At 39.6% G+C, this 23,968-nt stretch overlaps 1 protein-coding gene across 1 annotated transcript in view; it reads right to left on the bottom strand.

Moving 5' to 3' along the window:
* LOC140952450 (two pore channel protein 1-like) overlaps positions 1-23,968 on the bottom strand; it is a 40,012-nt gene that overhangs the window by 15,672 nt on the left and 372 nt on the right. Inside the window, exons 2-18 of the mRNA XM_073401874.1 lie at positions 23,345-23,403; positions 22,158-22,370; positions 20,820-20,933; positions 20,017-20,147; positions 19,290-19,378; positions 18,535-18,569; positions 16,762-16,820; positions 16,332-16,431; positions 14,481-14,554; positions 13,914-13,956; positions 13,177-13,240; positions 4,247-4,307; positions 4,065-4,116; positions 2,962-3,031; positions 1,306-1,350; positions 775-831; positions 206-274 (exon numbers count right to left, since the gene is read on the bottom strand). Coding sequence (XP_073257975.1) covers positions 206-274; positions 775-831; positions 1,306-1,350; positions 2,962-3,031; positions 4,065-4,116; positions 4,247-4,307; positions 13,177-13,240; positions 13,914-13,956; positions 14,481-14,554; positions 16,332-16,431; positions 16,762-16,820; positions 18,535-18,569; positions 19,290-19,378; positions 20,017-20,147; positions 20,820-20,933; positions 22,158-22,370; positions 23,345-23,403 — 1,335 coding nt within the window. The remainder of the gene's footprint in view (positions 1-205; positions 275-774; positions 832-1,305; positions 1,351-2,961; positions 3,032-4,064; positions 4,117-4,246; positions 4,308-13,176; positions 13,241-13,913; positions 13,957-14,480; positions 14,555-16,331; positions 16,432-16,761; positions 16,821-18,534; positions 18,570-19,289; positions 19,379-20,016; positions 20,148-20,819; positions 20,934-22,157; positions 22,371-23,344; positions 23,404-23,968) is intronic.

Consider the following 23,968-nt stretch of genomic DNA (forward strand, 5'->3'; position numbering starts at 1 on the left):
AAGAAAGTCATCTACTAGCTAGACTGTACTAGTCCAGCACTGGTCTAAACTGTGTCCTGTTAACTGCATACTCTTTCCAATCTTCACTTAAAGTCAAGTGCTGGGTTTCTGTAGCTATTGCTAAAGACTGAAAACCCCTCTTTTTTCATTCTCAGTATTAAAATACAAGAAATGTAACCAAACAACAAAACCAAAAACAACTCACTAGAAATGAAGGCAACATGATACCATTTGATTTCTTCTCTTTGGTTGGCTCTCTCCCTGTGTGGAGTGTCTGTAAATTTTGAAATTCCTGTCAGGAAGACTTATATATCTTTGGACAAGCTTACATCTGTTGGATAAAAAATGTTTTGAGCTCCATCTGATTCTAGGTGAAGCCCAGCTCCCCAAACATCAAAATATATAGCACACCCTAACACATTCATGCTACAAGGCTTTTTAGCACTGACATTAATAACTGCTCATTATGCTTAGCCTCAGAAAAGTAAGAGCAATGGTTTATGTGTTTACATTATGATCTCTGGGTTTGAAAATGTATACTTTTACTGAAAACAACTTTTTATAAACTCTGGAAAGGTATATTTTCATTAGGACATTACAAGAGCGTTTTATGGTAGCTGCGCATGAAAAAGCGACACTAGCCTGAAAATCAAGCTTTTCTAGTAGAAATTAGGGGAGTGAGCATTTTCATTTTCTCTCCCCTTATTCAGGCCCTAGGAAGATCATATTTGGGTTGTAAAATCGTCAACGTGTTTCTACAAGCTCACTACTTACTGGAAAACACAATAATATCAACAATAAATGATACTCCATTTACAATGATCACAAAATCTGCAAAAGAAATCATTAAGGGAAGTACATGAATTTTGTAGTCATTGTTATAAGATGCTATATAGGCTTTAATAGTGCTGGTAGTCTGTGCATAGAGATGTATTAAATCAGCTAGGGGATGTACCCCTGACCTAAGGCTGACCAACTTTAACAGCAGCAAAAAATCCAACAAAAATGACAATTAAATGTCACAGAACGAGTGAGGATCCTTTACCTTTAAGCCCTATGAATTATCATCATCAAATTTCTTCTTGTCATATGAATGCTTTACAAAACACATTGGTGATGGGAGGACATGATCACAAAAGATCTAGATACATCTAACAATTGATACTTCAACAAATTCTCCCCACTACTTCTGTAGGAAACTTAATTATAGGGACAACAAGTGAGACTCTGAATTTTGATATTGGGGTTGTTAACAGAATTTCTGCAGAAATTCAGCTTATACATGCTGTAGTTAAGAGAACTTACAAATGAAGTATTCAAATGGTTTACTTTGGATCATCCATTGGATACCTGTTAAAAAATGGCCATCGCTAAATCACTTTAAAGGGCCTTTTCTTTTCTAAACAGAGAGTTAACATGCAGAGCTGTCAAAAAGTTTTTAAGTAGCAGGCTGATAATGAATAGTACGCGGCTTTGGAAACAAGCTCTTGAGGGCCGAGGCATCTAGGGACATTTTGAAAATTAGTCTCAGAAATGGTGTTTCCAGGCATTTTCAAGAGATGTTTTCAACCACAGACACAATGTTGTTTCGTCAGAATACACGCAACACTCTGGGAACAATGCTGTCGAAATGTCCCAGGCATCCAAGACATCGCACAGTTCAAACATTTCACAGGTCTAAACCTGTTTAAATATGCGTTCAATGGCATTCAAAACTGGGAAACGGATGCTTTACAGTTTTATTTGATGGTGCTTATTTTTTGTTAGCAGTTATGGTAGAAGAAGATGAAAGTAGCCTGCTAAGGATCGCTAACTTGCCGGCAGTTTTGGCCAGCTACTGGCCCTTATTGACAGCCCTGAACATGAAGAACTTGTCAAGGACTGCAGCGAGGGTGTGACCAGGGAAGTGAGGCTGAAATGGTCAGAAAAAAACCCAACCTTTTACCTGGTTTACTTTTAATCATCAAATTCCATGTAGTTAGTCCCGCTTGCGTAAGCAGCAAGACTCATAATCTGCAAGCCGTTTTTCTTTGTATTTAGGACATAAAAAGGGGTCATGCTCCCAGGCGTTCCTAGCGGACACTGTGGAAACTGGGAATAAGGAACTGACCAAAGCCACGCATGTTTTGTGAAGAAAGCTTAGGAAAGATTAAATTTACAGCTTTTCCAGAACAGCTTGGTCTATGAATTATGTCGCTTGAAAGTGTTGATTACTTTGGAACATGTGAACACTTCAGTGGTTGATAAAAAAAAAAGAAGAAGAATCTTAATTAGCAAAACTTTGATTGCAAACTTTCATTGTATGCAAATGAGTCTTGTGATGAGCGTGTGGTTTATTTTTGGCAATGATGGAAATGACACACAATGTGCTCATCACATTTTTATCTCTGGCAATGATGTAATTTCTCTTCAATCAAGGCCCTTGAATTTTCGTGTAATTATACATGCGTATAGCCTGCGACCACAGACGCTTTTTCGGTGGTCACTAACATGTGTACTAAATCAATTCAGAAACAAATCATCGAATACGATATAAAAAGTAAATATATATCCTGAAGAATAATCGACCGTTGACCTTTAGTGAGTAAATCCTGTTTTGTGTAGAATTAATCACCTCCTCATTTCTTATCTAGTCTCCAAGCAAGTGAGACTAAATACCGATTTTATGAGTGTTCTTGTTTTCCATAGTTTCCCATAGTTTATATTTTTATCACATTTATGATGAAATAGAAGGCTAAGCCAGGGTGATTTTTGCTTTTTGCTTGCAATCTCTTAAAAAAAACAACTCAGTAGAGAATAGAAATTGTGGGAGCTGTAATAACCACTGAATGGACCCAGTTAATGTTTGAACAAAAATTCACCAAATTAGAGTTGACACTTATTTCAATTCACAGGTGTACCAAGCAACATCCACATGTGAAGTACAGTAACCATAGTACAGAAGCACTAGGTAGCACCAACCTTTGATAGTACGGTACAGATACTTCCATCGTTTAAGGCAACAAAACCATTGGTTGGAGTCATTTGTGATCTGAAAAGAAAAGAAACTAATCTTACTGTTGTTCCTCTGCTCTGGCAAAGACTTACTAGAAACAACTATTTCTAAGACTCATAGCAAAAAATGTTTAAAACAAATTATAGAATGTCTTCACTGAAGCCCATTGCAATCAAACAAAGAAAACCCTTTCTGAATAAGGATGACAGACTGGACCTCCTGGTCATTTACAGTCCCCTTTGGGAATATGTACCAAATTTTTCCGTTACATAACCAAAACTCATTTTACCTTTGCTAATGAAGTTTGAGTGATTCCAACAAAATATTCAAGTCATTTTAAAACCTTTTTGCTCTGAGTTTTGGAAACATATGTTTCTAGAATAACTAAATAAATTTTGGGATTTCACACACCTCAGACCCAATACATAATATCTGAATTCCATGCTCCATCTTAACCCATTTGCCCCCTGGGCAAGTAAGTGCCAGATTGTCTGTGACACTGATGACATCACTAGTAGTACAAGGCACAAAAAAGTTGGATCTTCGCAAGGTGTTTTGGGCAGTTGGGGGGGGGGGGGGAATAGGGTAATTTTGAACAGCTGAATCACTCTATTGATCCCAACAACATACAACCACCTATAGACAAAACACAAGAAAAATATCCAAAACTTTGCTTCCAATCTACCCACCAAGCTAAGTGATTTTGCTTCTGTCTTGTTCAGACATACTATAGCCGTTTTTTTCTTTTTTTTTGGCGGGGGGAGGGGGGGAGGGTCTCAGGGGCATGTACATTAAAAAAAAAAACATTTCATGACACCCTTAAACAAGAGCTCTGTACAGTCCAATTAAATAATATTATTATAAGTACATAATGAAAAAATATATTCATAATAAATTGAATTGTGAACCCTAGCTTTCCCTCATAGACTGAATGAAATAGGAAACATTTGAGTCTGTAGACAAAATTTCCACACGGTACCATTTATTTCTAAGTCAGCATTTTGCAAAAAGGCAATTTTTTACTTTGGCATCTTCTGGGAACGGAAGGATTATAACAAGGCATACATACTCTTTGCCACTTCATCTCACTGTTTTCAAAGACATGATAAAACTCCTCCAAACTAGCAACAAAAGCGAGAAGACAAGAAAGAGATGTTTAAGACTGATAGAGGGCTGCAGGGATTTAATTGGATAAACTAGAATAGTATAATAATATTAGGTATTAGGAAGCCAAAAATTACTTGTTTGTACCTTAATTGTTTTGTTTGGCTTGTGTTCAGTGACTTGAATACAAGATATTTCTCCACAAGTGCTGTGTAAGAAATAAATATGTACAATAATTTATTAATCTATGTTCCTTTTTTCAGAGGGAAAGAGCATATTAATGGCAAAAAGAAAAGAACCCCTCATCCATCTGATCACAGGTTACTGTTACAGGTAAAAAATTAAATTCAGGTTAAATTTCTTTTAAACTACCGGTAGATGGATTCTCAATTTCTGCTGTCTCCTGTACCCCTGATCATTCATGACTTAGGGGAATTGGGAATCAACCAAGGTTAAAAAATTTTAACCTGAATTTAATTTTGACCTGTTACATTACCACCCATCAGTGTGGCTTCAGGTTTGAATCCTGGGAAAAACTTTACGTGAGTTCAGTTTTTGTTACTTCAACCTTCATATTTCTTGCACCAAAAGGTTTTTCTCTACGTATTCACATTCTACCATAATATTCTCATAAACCAACATTTCGAATTCAATTCAGAATAGTACATAAAGAATGGGGCATGGCAGCGTAAAATGCAGACTGTGGACTGACTGCAGACTATTGTTTTTAAGGTGATTCCCTAGTTTTGCACTGCGCATCTCTTACTGCGCATAGCAAGATGGCCGCCGTAAAAAACAGCATATGAAGTAATTATTAAAATGAAGTTGACTGAAGAGAAACGCTATTGGAATTTTTGCTTGCTGTTTTTTCTTGCCAAGGTGAGACTCAATGTGTTGGGAATGTGCATAACGTAAGCAGTACGTGTGTTGCTGAGTTCCACCACCTCTCGGAGAACCTCGATAGTGGATGTTTAACTTGTGCTTACTCACTTTGATTTTCATTTAAACACTTTCTTTATCACATTGTGTCCTAAATGTGATATCTCGATGTAAATTCTGTAAAAACGGTTTTTTTAATACTTTCTTCCCCCTTTCACATACATTCTATTGTGAAACTCGCCCCAGTCCTCTCTCAAAAATTGGAGAAAATGCGTTTGGTGTGCACTTTCTGCAGCTCTACTGCAAAAACAAGTACGGTGACCCACATTTTTTATTTCATGATTTTAAGAATGAGAGTGCTTCCTTTCGATGAGAAAAAAATTGGCACAAATCTATGTTCAGTTTTTTTGCAATTTTACTAAATTGTATGGATTGAGCCATCACGGGTCGAAAAGCGCGCATCCAATTTAATTCTACTTTGGAACGTAAAGTAAAAACAAGGGCATTAAAATGCATTTTTCTGGTACATAAGTGGATAAACAATACATTAAAGTCAAATTCTGTGTGATGCCACATGCATCATTGAAAAAATCTTTCCTTTTTGTCTAGTTTTGGGCTGCCCGCGGTTTTTTTAAAAGGGTCCTAAATAGCTGTATTTGTCAGCATTGTGACGTCAAAACGAGCACGGTGACCCCCACTTTTTATTACTTTTTTATCATCTTCTTGACTTGTTACATCAGTGTACCAAGTTTTAGCTACAATCTATGTTAGGTTCCTTTACTATGGAATCACCTTAAGGTTAGAAAACAGTGAGACTATGGTTATCATGTTCTCATTGGCATGGTCAAGTCAGCAGCCTGCATTTTACACTGAACGCATAAAGAACGGCTTTGTGCCAGATGTGATACCACTTAATCGACAATATTGAAACAATACCTAACTTTGCCTTGCTTTCATGTGTGTGTTTTTTCCCAGCTCACTTGCATTACAAAAATACAGTGATAAACTGTGTTCATGTGACCAACCAAGGGCCATGAAAAACTGCAAAAAAACTGACTGGTTGTGCTTTTGCTTGGGCAGTGATACAGTAAGAAGCTAGAAGCTGGTCACCACTAGGGCATAAGGTAGGATATGTAAGAAACCTAATGTAACGTAATGTAACCGAGCTCGATAATTAGCTCACAAAGCATTTTCTTTTCGGTATCATTTTTTTGCGGTTCCGTTTATCGTTTTCCCACGGTACGCGTTTCTTTAGTTCTGCTTTGTGGTTAGCCGTGTTTTATCTAGCTCTGTGATTTCTCCGCCTTTACACCCATAAACAGGAAAGTAATTAATTGATTTTAGCTCGCTTTAATTTGCCGCCATTGCTGTAGTTAACCGCGAAACTCTCCATTTGTTTGCTCCTATTGTATTAACAGAACACGTATGTATTCTGCGGTAAAGCGATAATAGTGTTTTACAAACAGGCGTATTGCCAAAAGGAAGATTTCACTGTTTTGTGGTTTACCTAGCTATAGTTGTCCAATTGTATTGCTAATAACAGGATGCGAGCTGTTTGTGTTCCGCGCGATATAAATACGCCTACACGTAGCGTTTCTACGCATTAGTGCAGTTCCAGTTGCCGCGTTCACTAGTCAAGCCGTAGGACATAGTTTTGTAGAGTTCTCCCCTCGCTGGAGTGGCGCTATTGCCCTTTTCATCGCCCTTTTCGTTCCCTTTTTGTTGCTTTATTCGGTTTTTCTAGTATTTGTTGTTATTGTATTTCTTTTCCACTAATTGGCCATTAAATTCTTGTTTGTTTTGTATGCATTTTGTCTTTCATTGGTTGTCATTCGCTACCTCCCTTACTCGCGCGGCTCGGTCACATTTTGGTACCAGGAGTGGGGTAGCGAATATTATTTGGCTTCCAAAATCTATAAAGCACTAGGAGTAGAAAAGGGCAATAGAGGTCACATCCCATATGGAGGGTGAGGTGGAGGAACTCAAACAGAAGCTCCAAAAATTAGAGCAGGAACACAACCAGGCATATCAACTCCTGAAAACCCTCCAAGCTAAGGAATCCCCAGGAGCTCCAGCCCCATCCCAACCCCAGGAAAAGCAGTTAGTGGTGATCCCCAATGAACAAAAATTGAGGAAGTTTAGTGGAAGACATGGTGAAAATGAACTGTCCATAGAGGATTTTATTGATAATGCAAAAAGCGCAATCACCTCCAGAGGACTCCCCCTCCCAGAGCAGGCGAATTTTGTACTCTCATACCTAGAGGGCCCTGCTAAAGAAGAAATGAAGCTCTATCCTAAAAGCGACCTTACAAATTCAGATAAGATCTTCGACCTCCTTCAAGAGTCTTTTGGCGAGAAGCGTTCTGTTCCCCAGCTCTTAAAAGCCTTCTACGACCGCCGACAGAGGGAAGGCGAAACCCTCCGTGCATTCTCCCATGCCCTGAGAGAACTGCAAGCCAAGATAGAAAAGAAAAGTGTGACCAAATCAAGTGGCCAAGACCCAGCCCTTCGAGACCACTTCGCCGAAAATGTTAGAGATCCCCTCCTTCGGAAGGAACTCAAGAAGTTTATCAGAACACACCCAGAAATTTCCTTTCTAGACACCAGAGAGGAAGCTATTCGATGGGCCGAAGAAGACGAGAAGTCCTGTGGACCGCGCCCCAGGGTGGCTTCGTCGCATGAGACCAGTACCTCCGCTAAGCCCTCTTCCCTCGAATCAGCCATGAATGAGATGATTAAAACCCTGCAAGGCCAGCAAAAGGCTATCGAAGACCTAGCAGCCAATCTCAAGAAGCTGAATACAGTGCCCACCCACAGAGGACAGAATATACAGCCTCAGCCCCAGTTCCAGCCCCAGTTTCAGCACCGTCAGCCTCGACCTGATGCAGGTGGCGACAGGTGTTATCAGTGTGGAGCACCAGGACACTTTGCCCGTAATTGCACAGCAAGAAGTAGACCCCCGCCCCTTCGCAACCTCACCCCCAGGCCTCCACCTAACCTGTCAAACTAGCCCCCCCTGCTGCTGAGAGTCAGGCGGCAGGAGGGAACAGTCCTGGCTCACCTTGTCCCCCGCAGTTACCTGGAATTGTCTATGAGAGAGCAGTTGGAAGTTGTCCAGTCACTACTGTGAAGCTGGGGGGAGTACATGTACGCTGTCTTCTTGACTCTGGATCACTAGTCTCCACCGTCACTGAGAGTTTCTTTAATAAGCACTTCCGCCCTAGAAGAAGCAAATTACTTGACACAAACCAATGGCTTACCCTTACAGCTGCTAATGGCCTGGAAATACCATACATTGGTTACCTGGAACTAGACTTTGAAGCACAAGGTGTAACCATCCCTCAGAGAGGTATTCTCGTGGTACGAGACCCCCCGGATCCCCAGTCAAGAGCCCGTAAAGAAGCTGTGCCAGGTCTGATTGGAATGAACATTATACAAAGAATGAATCAAGAGATTAAAGAACCCAAACTCCTAGAAGACTCTGCTTGGTCTAATACACTCCAAGTTGCAGGGAAAGCTATGACGTCAGTTAGAGGATTTGCGAAGATTGCAGGCAAAAGTGATGTTAGGATCCCAGCGGGAATGGTCACAACTGTAGATGCCACTGGTTATCGAGGATCGCAGCCTGGTGAAGATGCAATTGTCCTTATCGAGCCCCTAAGAGATTTGTCATGCCATGGACTGGTAGTCATGAGCACCCTCTCATCAGTCAGTCGTGGACGTGTCAAAGTACAAGTTGCTAACATAGCACAAGAAGACGTTTGGCTTCGCCCCCGTGAGAGAATTGGTATAATGCATGCAGTAGCAGGTGTCCAGGATGACAACCAGGCAGTTACCTTCACACAAGTCTCTGCCAGTGAAGTAGTCATACAACCCAAGCCCGAAGAAGCCCCCAAGAAAGAAGATTCCCCAAAGTCTACACCCATTCCCCCTGAAGACATGCATTGCACCCCTGAGCAGCAAGAAAAACTTGATGAGCTCCTGGCCAAGTACAAGGACATGTTTGTTACTGATGATGATGAACTAGGCTACACTGAAACAGTAAAGCACAAGATATTCACCACAGATGACATCCCTGTAAATCAGCCTTTCCGAAGAATACCCCCTGGTCAGTACCAAGAAGCAAAAGAACACATTCAGAAACTCCTAAGTCAAGGCATCATCCGAGAGAGCCACAGCCCCTATTCCTCCCCAATAGTACTTGTACGGAAGAAGAATGGTAGCCTCCGCATGTGTGTGGATTACAGAAAGTTAAATGCAAAAACGGTTAAGGATGCTTATCCCTTACCTCGGATAGAAGAATCCTTTGACGCACTGCAGGGAGCAAGCTGGTTTTCTACCCTGGATTTGGCAAGTGGTTTCAACCAGATAGGAGTAACTGAAGAAGACAAAGCGAAGACTGCATTCATAACCCCCTTTGGTCTGTTTGAGTACAACAGGATGCCTTTTGGACTCTGTAACGCGCCTGCGTGTTTTGCTCGGCTTATGCAAGCTTGCCTAAATGAGCAGATCTTCCAGATTTTGCTTGTTTACTTGGATGACATCCTGATCTTCTCAAAAACCTTTGAAGAGCACCTTGAGAGACTAGAAATGGTCCTTAAATGCCTGAGAGAACATGGTTTGAAACTCAAGTTGGAAAAGTGTACCTTCCTGTGTAGAAGAGTAACTTACCTGGGACACGAAGTATCTGGTGCTGGTATTACCCCAGACCCCCAGAAGATAGCAGTTGTACAAGAGTGGCCAGTTCCCCAAACTGTTAAGGAACTCAGAACCTTCTTAGGCTTTGCAAGTTACTATCGAAGATCCATCGAAAGCTTTGCCAAGATAGCAGGACCCCTTCACCAGCTAGTGAACAATTCACTTCATGAACTCAAAGTTAACAAGAGACTTTTGTGCTCCTTTAAAGAGAAATGGAACCAAGAGTGCCAAGAAGCATTTGACATCCTGCGTGAGAAGCTCACAACAGCACCAGTACTTGGTTATGCAGATTACACCAAGCCTTTTATTGTAGAGACAGATGCTAGCCATGATGGACTAGGAGCTGTGCTATCCCAGGAACAAGATGGTAGACGCAGAGTTATTGCTTATGCAAGTCGTCGGCTCAGACCCCCAGAGAAAAACATGCAGAATTATAGTTCCCGTAAACTAGAGTTACTAGCGCTGAAGTGGGCTGTCACAGAGAAGTTCAGAAGTTACCTGTTAGGAACAAAATTTGTGGTGTACACAGACAACAATCCCCTAAGTCACCTTCAGTCAGCCAAGTTAGGAGCAGTGGAACAGAGATGGGCAGCTGAATTAGCCTTGTTTAACTTTAAGATGAAGTACCGCCCTGGTAGAGCCAATGGAAATGCAGATGCACTTTCAAGAGTAGCACGTGGAAATCATGAAAAGGAAATCCCGCATGCTGACGATTTAGCTGAGATTCAGTTGGAAAACATTAGCGTCACGCAATCCACCCAAGTTCCAGTCGAACTAAGAGAGTTGGTGACGACCTACACCTCCCAAGAACAACTGAGCACAAGTGCCCCAGAGACAACATTCACCAGCTTACCCTCTCACAGCCCAGCTGAGTTACGAGACATGCAGATAGCAGACCCCGTCATCAGTCGCCTCCACTACTACAGGCAAAACAACCGCAAACCCACCCCCCAAGAAAGAAGAGGAGAAACACGAGATGCTGTTACATTACTCAACCAATGGGACAAGGTTGAAGAGGAAAATGGGATACTGTATCGAGTCATTCAAGATCCCCATTGCGGCCAACGAAAGCAGTTGATCCTTCCCCAGAAACTTAAAGAGAAAGTACTCACCAGCCTACATGATGGTATGGGCCACCAGGGGACAGAGCGAACATTACATCTGATTAGAGACCGTTGCTACTGGCCGGGAATACATAGTGATGTAGAAGCATGGATAAAGAAATGTGAAAGATGTACCTTGTCTAAAGAACCATTACCACGTGTTAGACCAGCCATGGGACACCTCTTAGCTACTAAACCCCTAGAAGTTCTTGCGATCGACTTCACACTGTTGGAGCCAGCCACAGATGGCAGAGAGAACGTGTTGGTGATGACAGATGTTTTCACAAAGTTCACACACGCAGTTCCTACCAGAGACCAGCGGGCGAGCACCACAGCTAAAGTACTCCTTAAGGAATGGTTTTTCAAGTATGGTGTCCCACTGAGAATCCACTCCGATCAAGGAAGAAGTTTTGAGAATGCAGTGATCACCGAACTCTGTAAGCTGTACAACATTAAGAAGTCGCGTACCACTCCTTATCACCCGCAAGGCAACGCCCAATGTGAAAGATTTAACAGAACCATGCACAACCTGTTGCGTTCACTCCCACCAGAAAAGAAGAGAAAGTGGCCAGAGTACCTCCCAGAACTTCTTTATGCCTATAATGTTGTCCCTCACGCATCCACCAGCTATTCTCCGTATTACCTGATGTTTGGCCGTAACCCCCGCTTACCACTAGACCTAATGCTTGGAGCAGACGAAAAGGATCCACCTGAAACAGACTGGCTAGCCTCCCACCAAGACCGCTTATGAGATGCTTACCTCAAAGCAGGGGAGCACCTCAGACAGCAAGCAGATGCTCGGAAAGCCATCAGCGACAAGAGTACCAATGAACAGCCAATTGAAAAAGGCCAGTTTGTCTACCTACGCAGTCATCCTCGAGGCAGAAACAAGATACAGGATGCTTGGGATCCTACCTTGTACAAAGTTCAAGAGACGCCAGGACCTACAGGAGCTGTTTATACAGTTGCTCCAGCCCATGGAGATGGACCCAGCAAGAGAGTATATCGGACCCTGATGAGACCATGTCATAGGCAGGTACAGCCATGCCTTGACACCAACCCCATTGTGCAGACAGATTTGATTCCCCCAAGAGTGAGACATAACAGAGTGCCCACTGAACCCCAAGATGATGAAGAAGAGATAATCGTGATGAGAAGACGCCCCCGTCTTGTATTGAACACAGCACCTCCAGAACCCTGTGAGCCTGTGAACCCCGCGGAAGAATCAGAAACCAGTGAGCCCCCAGTTCCAGAAACGCCCATTGAAGCAACCCCAGAAGATCAAGCGCCCTATGCAGAACCTGAGGTTGTTGAACCTGAGATTGTTGAACCTGCCGTTCCAGTACCCCCAGTTGCAGAGACCCCCGAAGAACCAGTTCATGTGGAACACCCAGCCCCAGAGCCCCCTGAAGAGACGACCCTGAGACGCTCAACCCGGATGACAGCAGGACAGCATTCTAATCCCCATAGAGCCCCAAGATCAGCAGTAAATAACTCAGTGACATTGACTGTTAAAGACTTTCCAGTATATTTCATTTTGTTATTTTGGTTCTTAGCATATAGCCTTTGGTAAAACAAGTTTGTTAGTTTAAATTAGCATTGTTGTGGTCTGTCGAGGACGACGACCTAAGCAGGGGAGAAATGTAACCAAGCTCGATAATTAGCTCACAAAGCATTTTCTTTTCGGTATCATTTTTTTGCGGTTCCGTTTATCGTTTTCCCACGGTACGCGTTTCTTTAGTTCTGCTTTGTGGTTAGCCGTGTTTTATCTAGCTCTGTGATTTCTCCGCCTTTACACCCATAAACAGGAAAGTAATTAATTGATTTTAGCTCGCTTTAATTTGCCGCCATTGCTGTAGTTAACCACGAAACTCTCCATTTGTTTGCTCCTATTGTATTAACAGAACACGTATGTATTCTGCGGTAAAGCGATAATAGTGTTTTACAAACAGGCGTATTGCCAAAAGGAAGATTTCACTGTTTTGTGGCTTACCTAGCTATAGTTGTCCAATTGTATTGCTAATAACAGGATGCGAGCTGTTTGTGTTCCGCGCGATATAAATACGCCTACACGTAGCGTTTCTACGCATTAGTGCAGTTCCAGTTGCCGCGTTCACTAGTCAAGCCGTAGGACATAGTTTTGTAGAGTTCTCCCCTCCCTGGAGTGGCACTATTGCCCTTTTCATCGCCCTTTTCGTTCCCTTTTTGTTGCTTTATTCGGTTTTTCTAGTATTTGTTGTTATTGTATTTCTTTTCCACTAATTGGCCATTAAATTCTTGTTTGTTTTGTATGCATTTTGTCTTTCATTGGTTGTCATTCGCTACCTCCCTTACTTGCGCGGCTCGGTCACAGTAAGTTAAAATGGTAAAACAACAAAGTAAAGAAAGGAAACTTACTGCTCTTTGGTTTGTAGAAGGACATCAAGCCAACAAAATGTTGTAAAGGGATCCTGTAAGAAGGCTGTAGCAAAATATTAAATTAACTCTTAGCAATTTGTAAATATGTTGATTATTTAAATAAAAGGTGTTTTAACTGCATCACTTTGATACGTGAAGCATATGGAGGTAGCATGGCCAGTGGTTAGAGTGCTGGACTTGTAATTTGAAGGCCTCATGTCCCAGCCCTGAATGCTAGTAGCTGGATTGGTTCTCAGAAGTCCCGAGTTCAAATCCTCAGCCAGGCTTGTAAACAGCCAACTGGTTGGCATCCTACCATTGGGGTTTTTAACCATATTATGTGCCATTTAAATTATTTGTTTTATTATCCCTGCAAAGCTCCATAAGGGGAGTGGATATTTAAAGTATTGTTAATATTAATTATTATTATTAACAAGCATATGTAGATCAAGGCTTGCTGACAAAACAAGGATTACTAAAGAATAAAATAGAATGTGTATAATAATGAAAGTCCATTAAAATTCTAAAAAAATGCCAAGGGGCTGACTTTTGAAAGAAGTATCAGAATTAAAGAACACTGCCAACTTTGTACTTTTGATTAGAGAAAGAATGTACTTTTGAGGTGAAGAGAGTGATTTGTTTTTTCAGCCAGCTGGTCTTTATTAAATAATTGCTGCTTCTAATATAATATGTCTACACTATAAGGCAGTACACTTTACATTAAATGTGAAGCTTACATTCCTACAGCAGAGCAGCTTATATGCTTGTCTAACAGCATGCCTTGAAGTTGAAAAGATATTTTAATGTTAGAATTCATCGAGTAGTTTTAACTTTTAAAAGCAAACATCTAACTAACACATTTAGAGAGACTAACGACAAAATTTTGCCTGCTTTTCATGTTTAAATAGCACGTCACCAAACTGAAAATAAAATTTGAGCCACAATGTAAACACGCCTTAAATTTATAAACACCTTTCTTCAAATAAGTGCCCCCAATCCCCTTTTCTCAAAAAAGGGGCACTTGGAGCTATTCAATTTATTATTTAATTGGTAGAGCACTGCACCGGTATCACAGAGGTCAAGGGTTCGAATCCCGTACAAGCCTGAATTTTTTTCAGGCTTTCTTTTTGCAACTGCAAAAGTTGCGTATATAACTGCGATGATCATCCTTCATTTAATTCTTCACTCTGCAGTTCACATATATGATTTTCTTATATTCAAAACTTCACTATTATACCCTCTGCAAAAACAACTCTTTAACAGTAACTTTAAATTAAGTCTATATACCCAGATATTATTTTTACCTCTTGTGAAGGAACAGCTTTCTAAACTTATCCTTTTCAATGTTGGTAAAGGTGTCATAAACAACTGCCAGAAGCTGATATTAAAAGGAGAAATTACTGTCATTGAAACCCAAAAATGGTATGTTACAAGGCCACAAAATATTGTCTCTTGCAAAAGTTCAAAGGTTTGTTTTATTTAAGGAGTCTTGCCAGTCTGAATTTTTGAGTAGATCTGATTCTTTTCACATCAGAGGTCTGAGTTTCCTTTACACTTCTTTGAAATATATGGATGAAATGCTATTAAAGGAGTGACAACTTATTCAACTATACCGATGATTTTACAAAAAATAAACAGTTGAAAACAGTTTTCTGCAATGCACGAGGAATGTGCTTTATTATTATTACTAGGGTATCTAAAAGATAGTAATGCTGCGGCACATTCTGTTGATACTGGCACTGGCAGTGTTGATAGTTAGGCAGTGAGACTTAAAAGAATCAAAAATGACATTGAATGTCCTATTTACATGTTGGAAAGTGCTAGAATAATTACTATCAGTCTATAGAAAGAACTCGTGGGAATGTTGTTTAGAAAATGATCAAGTGGTTATCAACTCTGGTTTTCCCACAGTAAATTGTAGGAAATAATAGAAATTCAGATTGTTTATCCATATATTTAATATACGGTGCACGATATTTTCTCTGGAAACACAATACTTTTCTTGCTGTTTGTTGCACTTTATTAAGTAACAGTTATTTAGCTATATATTTATAGAAAACAACAACACAAAAAACGGAAAAAAAAGAAAGTGGGTATAAATAATCCGGTAGGACTCGAACCCAGCACGCTTGACTGGACGCGACTGCACCTAACCACTACACCACAGAAGCTGATTACATAATTTTGTGGAAAAGTCTTTCATTTTATTCCTTTTCCATGAAACTTCCGCCGGCAAGATGATCGCCAGCCGCATTAACAGAGCTATTAACAGTGAAAAAACAATGTAAACGCATATTCCATGGCAATGAATGAATGAAAGAACATAATTATGCTTTTCAAAACGCCGATACACGTCCTCGTCTGCAAAGTAGGACACAAAACATATGTTTTCTTATCTCGATTTCCGCTGTTATTTTGAAGCGAATTGGTCAAAATCACATCCATTTTCGGCTCATACAGTTTCTGCAGAACAGCATTGCATGACATTTTCTCACTTTCACATCACCTTCTAGCAAGCTGGAATTTGTATATGCCCCGTGTTGCGGAGTCGAAGAGCAAATGCTCATCTTCTTGTCAGGTTTAACACCTGGACGAGTCAAAGGCTCTTGAATTGAAATCCAATCCCCAAGTTAACCATCGTACTCATCTGAAAGACTCCTGCGTGTCTTAAAATTTGGTAAGACCTCTAACCGTGCTGTAGAAAATTTGCCACAGAGATAACTCTAAGTTTGAGCAGCGAACAATGCACTCTCTCACCCACCAAACTTCCTTTTGTTTTTATTTGAGTTGTTCGTGGCGCAATGCACTCTGGTTAAATGCAATGCATTGTGGTAAAAAGTGTGGTTAAATGCAATGCATTGTGGTAAAAAGTGATGAATTCGAGAATTCGTCGCCCCTTATATATTTCCTTTAAATCCTGATTATGTTGCTGCTCGCTCCCTTCGGTCGCTCCGCAGCAATTATCATTATTATTACTATTATTATTTTGTCATGAAATTACATAGTATTTTGCATAAAAAGAGCTCTTGAGGTTGAGAACAAAAAAAATTATTACATGCAACTTTCAGCTTTGGAGACCGCACAGTCAAGTGAAATAAATAAAAAACCTCAATGTACTGCCACAAACGATACAACCTAGTAGAGTTCCTTCTTACCAAATTCATAAGGAAGTAAAGAGTTACTGAAATGTAGACGGCAAAGTAGATGACAAACCAGCGTGATTGATTGTAGGAAGGCATCATCACATCTGGATAGCTAAAGTGCAAAGAAATATTTACATGAAGTATATTGTGGGAATTTATGTTGTCTATATATCATGAACAACAAAAATATAAAACATGGGAGTAACTGGTAACAGTGGAGCTAGGACTTCATTCTAAAGGCATCTACAGGTACTAATTTGTGGAATTCAAGTCTATCATCTAGTTTCATTCTAAATATATTCTGGGAGACATTATGGAAATTGAGGATCAGCGTACTGGTTAAAAATATTTTAGCCTGAAATCAAATTTGACCTTTAAAAAGAGGTGCTTCTGTTAATAATCAATAACCTTTCAGCTTATTATTATCAGAAAATAAACATACTTAGCTGTAGTCAGCAACACAAATAAACTGATGAAACTTCTTCCAAAACTGCTGAAGAACTATTTTCAGAAAAGTATTTGTCAACAAAGACTGCATTATGCACTTAGTTTAGTTACAAGTTACACATATATGGCGGAATCTTTGTTAAGAACTGTCATAACTTTTTAAATTCATGGTAAATTCAAGTGTGAGCTAGAGAACACCCAAGACAACAGAGCACATGCCAGTTCTATTTTAATAGTATAAAGAACAGGAGTACTGACATTACCCTTGGATGGGATGCAAGTTAGTTCATGTGGGGTAATGCCTAACATTAGAGAATATTAGCACCAATGACAAGAAAAGTAAGAGCATGCACCTGTAACTGACTGTGCAAGCATTTTCAAATCTCTTATTAGTTCTGTAATGACTTTCACCTTAAACTCACTTTAAAACAAACTGAGTAGCAAAACAAGATATGCAACCCTGCTTTAAATTGGTTTGTTGAAGGTAAAACAGGTAAGGTTGTTTAAATTATAAGCGTTTTGTTTTAATTATAAGCGTTTTGAGATCAATCGTCAAGAAATATTCCCTGCAAGTTTTAAGAACATTGAAAACAGGGAAGGCTTTTAAATAGGGCCCCAAATATGCCCCATCTGTGATGTTATAATCCGAGTAAGATAATTAAGTATTGCATCCTACACGATGAGCCGTGGCATTCACCATTTCAGCTCTCACTGCTATCGGTGACGACAAGCCAATTATTAGCATATTTCGGATGTTTCTTTGGAAAGTAATCGAGAGTTCTTTTTTATGCAAATTTATATCTTTTGCTAGTTGTGCACGTGCATATGAAACTTGAAAACAATGCCAGTGAATAATTAGGAGGCCCACTTGTAAACACAAAATCTAGGGGGGAAATTGGTTATGTTTGAGGCCCTATTTAACAGCCTTCCCTAGTTTCAATGTTCTTGAAACTTGCAGGGAATATTTCTTGACGATTGATCTCGGGATTGTCGAATTTATAAAAAAATTTATCGAGCGGTTTGTGGAAAAATGCGAAATTTTTAGGCATAGGCCAAATTACCTCCAAAAACTGTATCAAAAGCAGCTGAATCCAAGTTAATAAAATTCTTCTTACTAGCGATCGCCCAGAGCAATTCCCCTCTTTTTTGTATGCAGTTTTCAATGGATTCAAACCACTATGAGATGAAGCCACGATTCCAAAGCTTATCATTTTCTTAAAATATTAACGAATTGTGCGGCTAGAATGCTATTTCACTGCTTTGATGATTCTTAAAACTGCATTTCAAAATATTTCGAAAACGCTCTCATAGAATTTCTATAAACTTTGCCATAATGGAGGCAATTATGGCAGGTACATACTCCCTTAAGCGATTTCTTCAAAAAACTCCTGGTACAGAGAAACACAAAGATAAATGAAAAACGTAATGGCATCATTACATTGCCATGGAGACTCCGATTGCAATAAAACCCAGATCATAAGAAATTTTCATCTTTATATAATACAGTTGTGGTAACTTTTTTTCCGTATCTTTACTCATGCCGACGTAGTTAATGCTCAAACTTGGGAGGTATCCCCCTAAAAAAATCCAGTCGAGCCACCTTAAGCTTCTTGCAGCAATTCCAGAGATTATGCCTTGTCAATCCCAGGGTATAACTTGCGTTATAACTGCGAGACTGACGTGATATGTTGGGATCATTTTTAGTAATAGATTAATTGCTGGTAACTCCTAATTAATATGAGAGAGATAATAACAAGCAAAGGCAAACCTCATCTTCATCATTGTCAGAAAACAAATAAAATCCTGTGAAGAAAGTTAACAGTTTCTATAAGCAAGAAAACATATGCCTCACCATCTTATGTTAACAGTAATGACAGGGCTTTTTGTCCCTAAGCTACATAAAGATGTAGAAAATAAATATTTACTTCAAACTCGGGTAAAAGACAGTTATTAATAAAAATGGAATTAAAGTGACCTAAAATGCACAGCTAAATAGAGGAGATAGATTTTCTTTGTTTTATGTTGTTTTTTATGAGTAAACAGACTAGCTAGTTTCGCGACCTCTTACGTCGCCTGCCATTTACGGAAGAAAAGTTATGCTAAAACATGCCGTTGATGACTTTCCTTTACAAAACATATAAGTTTGGATTTATGTTTAACTTATGGTTGTCTTACAAGTTAGTTTCAATTTTGGAGCCTAAGTTTTGCAAGCTGGCCATCAGATAACATGAAAATTCCTGCACAAGGCCGTCATGGGAGTTTGCCTAAAAAGTGGCTTGGCATTCTTCAACTGGTAGTCAAATAATTCTTTTCGAAAAAAGTTGCCGTCCCTGAATACACAGAAAGATGAGAACGCGCTGGAAAGATGAGAAACACTTTTCCAAAGAAAAAATCTGATGCTCCCTGCTGGGGAAAAGGTACATTTTATTTGAAGACAAGAACATCATAGATGTAAGCATACTATAAGCTTGGAAATATTTTGAATGAACAATAAAACAATCACTCTCATAATCATCAGCTTACCCAACATTGCAAATATCAGTATGACAAACAATAAAAGGATCAGCATATCCAAAATGGGTGGAAGTGAGAGTAGAATTTGTCGAAGGGATCTGTGGGGCACAGAAAAAAAATCATATTCAGACAGCCTTTAACAACCAAAGACAAGAAACTGAGCAGAGAATAAACTAAAAGAAATATTTCTTTGGAATTCCTGTAGAGGAAACAGAAGTAATGTAAAAACAAACTTAGTTATAGCCTAGGGAAAACAGGGAGAACAATATGCAGTGCTACAATCAATAATATAAATTATTATAATATAGAATGCATTTAAATGCAATTCAAAGTAGCTAACAACAAAGAGCATCTTCAGTGCTAATGCTTTATGGTTGGTCTATTTGTTCATGGCTAACATCATTCATGTGATTCCGTGGCACGAGGAGGTTCCTTTATGCAGCATTTTGTGCCAGAACGTTTCTCTTTCAGCCAGTTTTAATGCCCCACCCCCTCCTTGTTGTTTTTTTCCCACTGATATTTTTTCACTGTGACAGGTGCCTGTTTTTCCTTTTGCAGGTGCTCATGGCTGGGTTACGTGGTTGTGCTAGCCATGGAGTCATTATTCATTCTAGGGGCTGGCTACCAAAAGTGGAGCTACTGCAGGCACCCAACCTCCATATGGTGATGCAGTTGTTAAATTTTAAAATAATAACTAATACTTCCAAAAATGCAAAGCATGCCCAATAATGCTTACCTTCTCACTCCATAACAGTAATGAGTGTCTATCAGAAACAGAGGTCGCAGAGCTCGCGTAACTCGGAAGTGATTCTCCATTCTTATAAGAACGGTAATTGCTTCTGCGTACATCACAACTAAAATAACAATCTATAGTGGGAAAAGAAAGAAATAAAATGGCGTGATGTGGTACCTCCAGCTTGCTTTCTAATCACAGCAATTCAAGCTCACGACTTAACATTTAATGAGCAACTTTTTTTTTTTTCTTTTCTTTAAAAAACAAAAGAAAGAACATTTGGGGTTATTCACTTTTTTCGTATTTTACCACAATGGCTTAAGGTGTTTATAAGCGAAACACAATCCTCCTACTTAAACGCTAGGTACAGTAAATAATATGCTGCATTCATAAAGGGTTCACTTTCATTATTAAGCTGCTTCGAAAGATATAAAAAAAATAACATGCCCTAAGTTGATTGCACAAACAGTACATCTACCTCTTTCAAAGCTGATGACTTAGATAATTTTCACCTGCCTCAGTGTGGAGTACAAAAGAACATATTTTGAAGGTTTACAAATTACATGGAAATTATTGATATTAAGTTATTAAATAATATTTAACTTGGAATAGTGGGTAATGCTGCATTTTTATAAGTTCAAAGAAACAGATGTTTTTTGTTGTAACATATACCACAACTTCATCAAGTTTGTAAAGACAACTGACAAAAACGTGTGGAAAGTCATAAAAACGTAAGATAAACATGAAACTGTAGGTACCAACTGTTTGCAGTTGATATGTGCAATAATTAGTGTGAAGCCTCAAACCTTGAAAAGTGTCCTCTTGTGAGTAAAGTAGAACTTTGCTCCTTGCCACTTAAGTTTCACACCACATCCACAAGCAATGACTGACAATGAAAAAATTTCAAGAGCTCCATGGACCTGAAAATTGATCACAAAAGGTTGTATGCATGAGATTACATCAAATCCTCACTTGCTTAGTTAGGAGATGGCCATTCTGACCAATTACAATGTTACTGAGCAAAAGGGCTTTTACCAATTATGCTAAGCTTTTTTATTCTCATCATATTTCTTTCAGCAACGGCATTACAGTTGACTCTCTTTACAGACACCGCTATAAGACAGACACTAAGTAAAACGGACATCTAGAATAATTATTGGTCCCTGCTTTCCTATACTCCCTTTTTAACTCTCTATAAGACAGCATCACTCTTACTGTTAGACAGACACTTAGAGTGGGCCCCAAAGGTTTGCATCTTAAAGAAAGTTCACTGTATAGGGAAAAATTTGATGATGGTCAAACAGCTACAAAGTTTAACACAAATACAAAATATAAATGGACTTCTTAGGGTGATGTACCACTGAGTGGAGGAATGTTTTGACTGCTTGTAGCATAGTCTGTGAATATGCTTTCAGACAGGCTCGGGGGCGGGGGGGGGGGGGGGGGGGGAGATCTGTTATATCATGAGTGGTTCTTGTACAGCATCAGATTAAGACCTAAAGTGAAAGCAACTCTGAGCAGGGGCCTTGGGGTTTTCATCATTACCCAAGAAGACTGAAAACGTGTAACCATTGCCAGATAAAAGAGCAAAGGCAGTTTCTCCTCAGTCATTTCAAGGCCCTGAGTGGTGATCCAGCCAACAACAACAAGCTTTATTTGACAGCAAGGAATTGAACCTGGTCCTAAAAGTGCACCATCTAAGAGCCACCCATTTGAGCTATATACCAGATGGTAGCATTAAAGGGGCTGTGTCACGACAGTCCAGTTCATTTTGTTTAATTTTGCCAATTACTCACCCTCAATTGTTATGGAACTTAAAGTATGCAAAGAAATTACATGGAAATGACAAAATCAGAGATTCGAGACAAACAAATATGTCTCCTGAGCATTATTTTTGAAGTTGCCAACAGCAGAGATCAACTTTGAAAAACTGTTAGGCTGAACAGTTTTCAAAAATCCTAATTTCAATCCATTTCAGTCTTCTTCAGTTTTGCCCATCTGTGGCATCTGTTGTATCTGTTGTGTTATTTTAACCTTCCTTTAATGTTTTAAGTGGTTATTTTTACGTTTCTCTTAATTTAACGGGCATTTTGAAATGACCTAATTTGACTGAATTTTGTGACACAGTTCCTTTAACTACTTACGGGTACTGGCAAAAACAATATATCATTTGCTGAAACGTCTCCATTGCCAGGTCTTTCAGTGAGTGCCAGACAAAGAAGAAGCAAAGAAGCCACCATATCCACCAAATAGAAACATGTAGAGTGAGCTCGGAGGTACCATCGCATTGTTTCACGGGAGGGGTGGGTCTTAAATTGGTCATTATTCTGTCCCTCTTGGAGGAATATAGCAGCATCCTGGAGAAAAAAAAAACAAATTATGGAATCATACACTGGTGCACACCAGTAGAACTTTCTTGGGTACAGAGAAAGCCATATCTGATAACCTGGGGCTAGTTAATATGGGGCTAGTACCTTTCTCTTGCTCAATAAGCAGAGAAATAATTTTAGGGGGTATTATTACAGTACCGCTCAAAAGTAAGTTGATACTCGAGACTCGAACCTCGCATTTTGAAGCTCAAATGCTTCAAGTTTCCAGACGCGAGGATTGAGTCCCAAGTTTTGAGTTTTGAGCTTTGAGAAGCAAGGTTTTTATGTGAAATTATTTTTGTACAGTCACACAAAGGTTCAGAAATTTGCACCGTCGATCAGTTCTTGCCGTGCAGTGTACAGTATTAAACTGTTTGAATTGCCAGCTTCGGCAAGCTTTCAATAAGTGTAAATCAATATTTTCGGTTTCGGAGATTTATCCTGCATTTACAGTTTATGTAGTTTTTGCTCGCCATGTTCTGAGATTTTAACAGATGAACGGTGAGGCTCAGCAATTCTGTCACCTGCCGTGGTTTTCATGCAAATCTTAATAAAGATTTATACGATAAAATATCTTTGTCAAAAGTGGTATTTTTACAAGCATTTGAGTTTGCTACTAAACGCTTTCGTGTAAATGTGGCTTAGAACGATTTCGTACATGTGTTTAAACATTAAATGTAAAAGACTAAATTTTAGTCTTTTACTGGCCAAATATTAAATTTCGAAAACACATCTCGGCAGCAAATCCCTGGCTTGTCACGCTTGTATGTAAATCTACATAAAGTCACACAATAATTTCAGGGAAAACTTTATTTGTTTTAGGGACCAATTGGGGGGTCAGGGGGGTTCAGAAAAAAGTGGTGTATCAAAACTTTACCCCCCCCCCCTTCAAAAAAAATAATTACATATGAAAATTGAACCCCCCTCAGCAATAACAATTTTTAAAATGCAATCCGCCCTACCCCTCCAACTCCTTCTAGACCAAGTCTCTTTTGCCATCCTTGGGCATTGATTTCATAAGCTATAAAGGGGTGTTTACATGAGTCACCCTGGAGCAAGTTCACTTCGGTTGCCTCTCATGGCGCTACATGACATACTGTGTTGGTATCATGTAAACAAATTTTGTTTACATGATACCAACACAAAATGTCATGCCGGCGAGAGTCATCCTGGTGTGAGTTCACCCTGGTTGTTGTACCGGGGCGAGAATTTCACTCCGGTACGAAATCTCGCAACGGTATCTATAAACGTAACGAGATATGAAACCACCCTGTCACTATGTAAACATGATAAGAAATCAAAAAAGCCATGCCAGTATGAAACTCACACCAGCGCAAGTTTTCTCATGTAAACACCCCCTAAGATACTGGTAGTTGGCAGCGTAGCGTGAGATTTCGAAGGTGCACACAGGGGAAGAAAAGTTAGCATGCTGAAGGCGCCCCAAACCTGGGGGAGTCTGAGGGCATGTTCCCCCAGAAAATGTTTAAATTCGGGGTCTCGGAAATGCCATCTCCTGCGTTTTCTGCAGGACATTTTCAGTGAATAAAGACGAAGGAAAATGCAGTAATTAGTTGTTTATTTCACCC

The sequence above is a fragment of the Porites lutea genome, chromosome 11 (assembly GCF_958299795.1).
Source record: "Porites lutea chromosome 11, jaPorLute2.1, whole genome shotgun sequence".
Taxonomy (NCBI): domain Eukaryota; kingdom Metazoa; phylum Cnidaria; class Anthozoa; order Scleractinia; family Poritidae; genus Porites; species Porites lutea.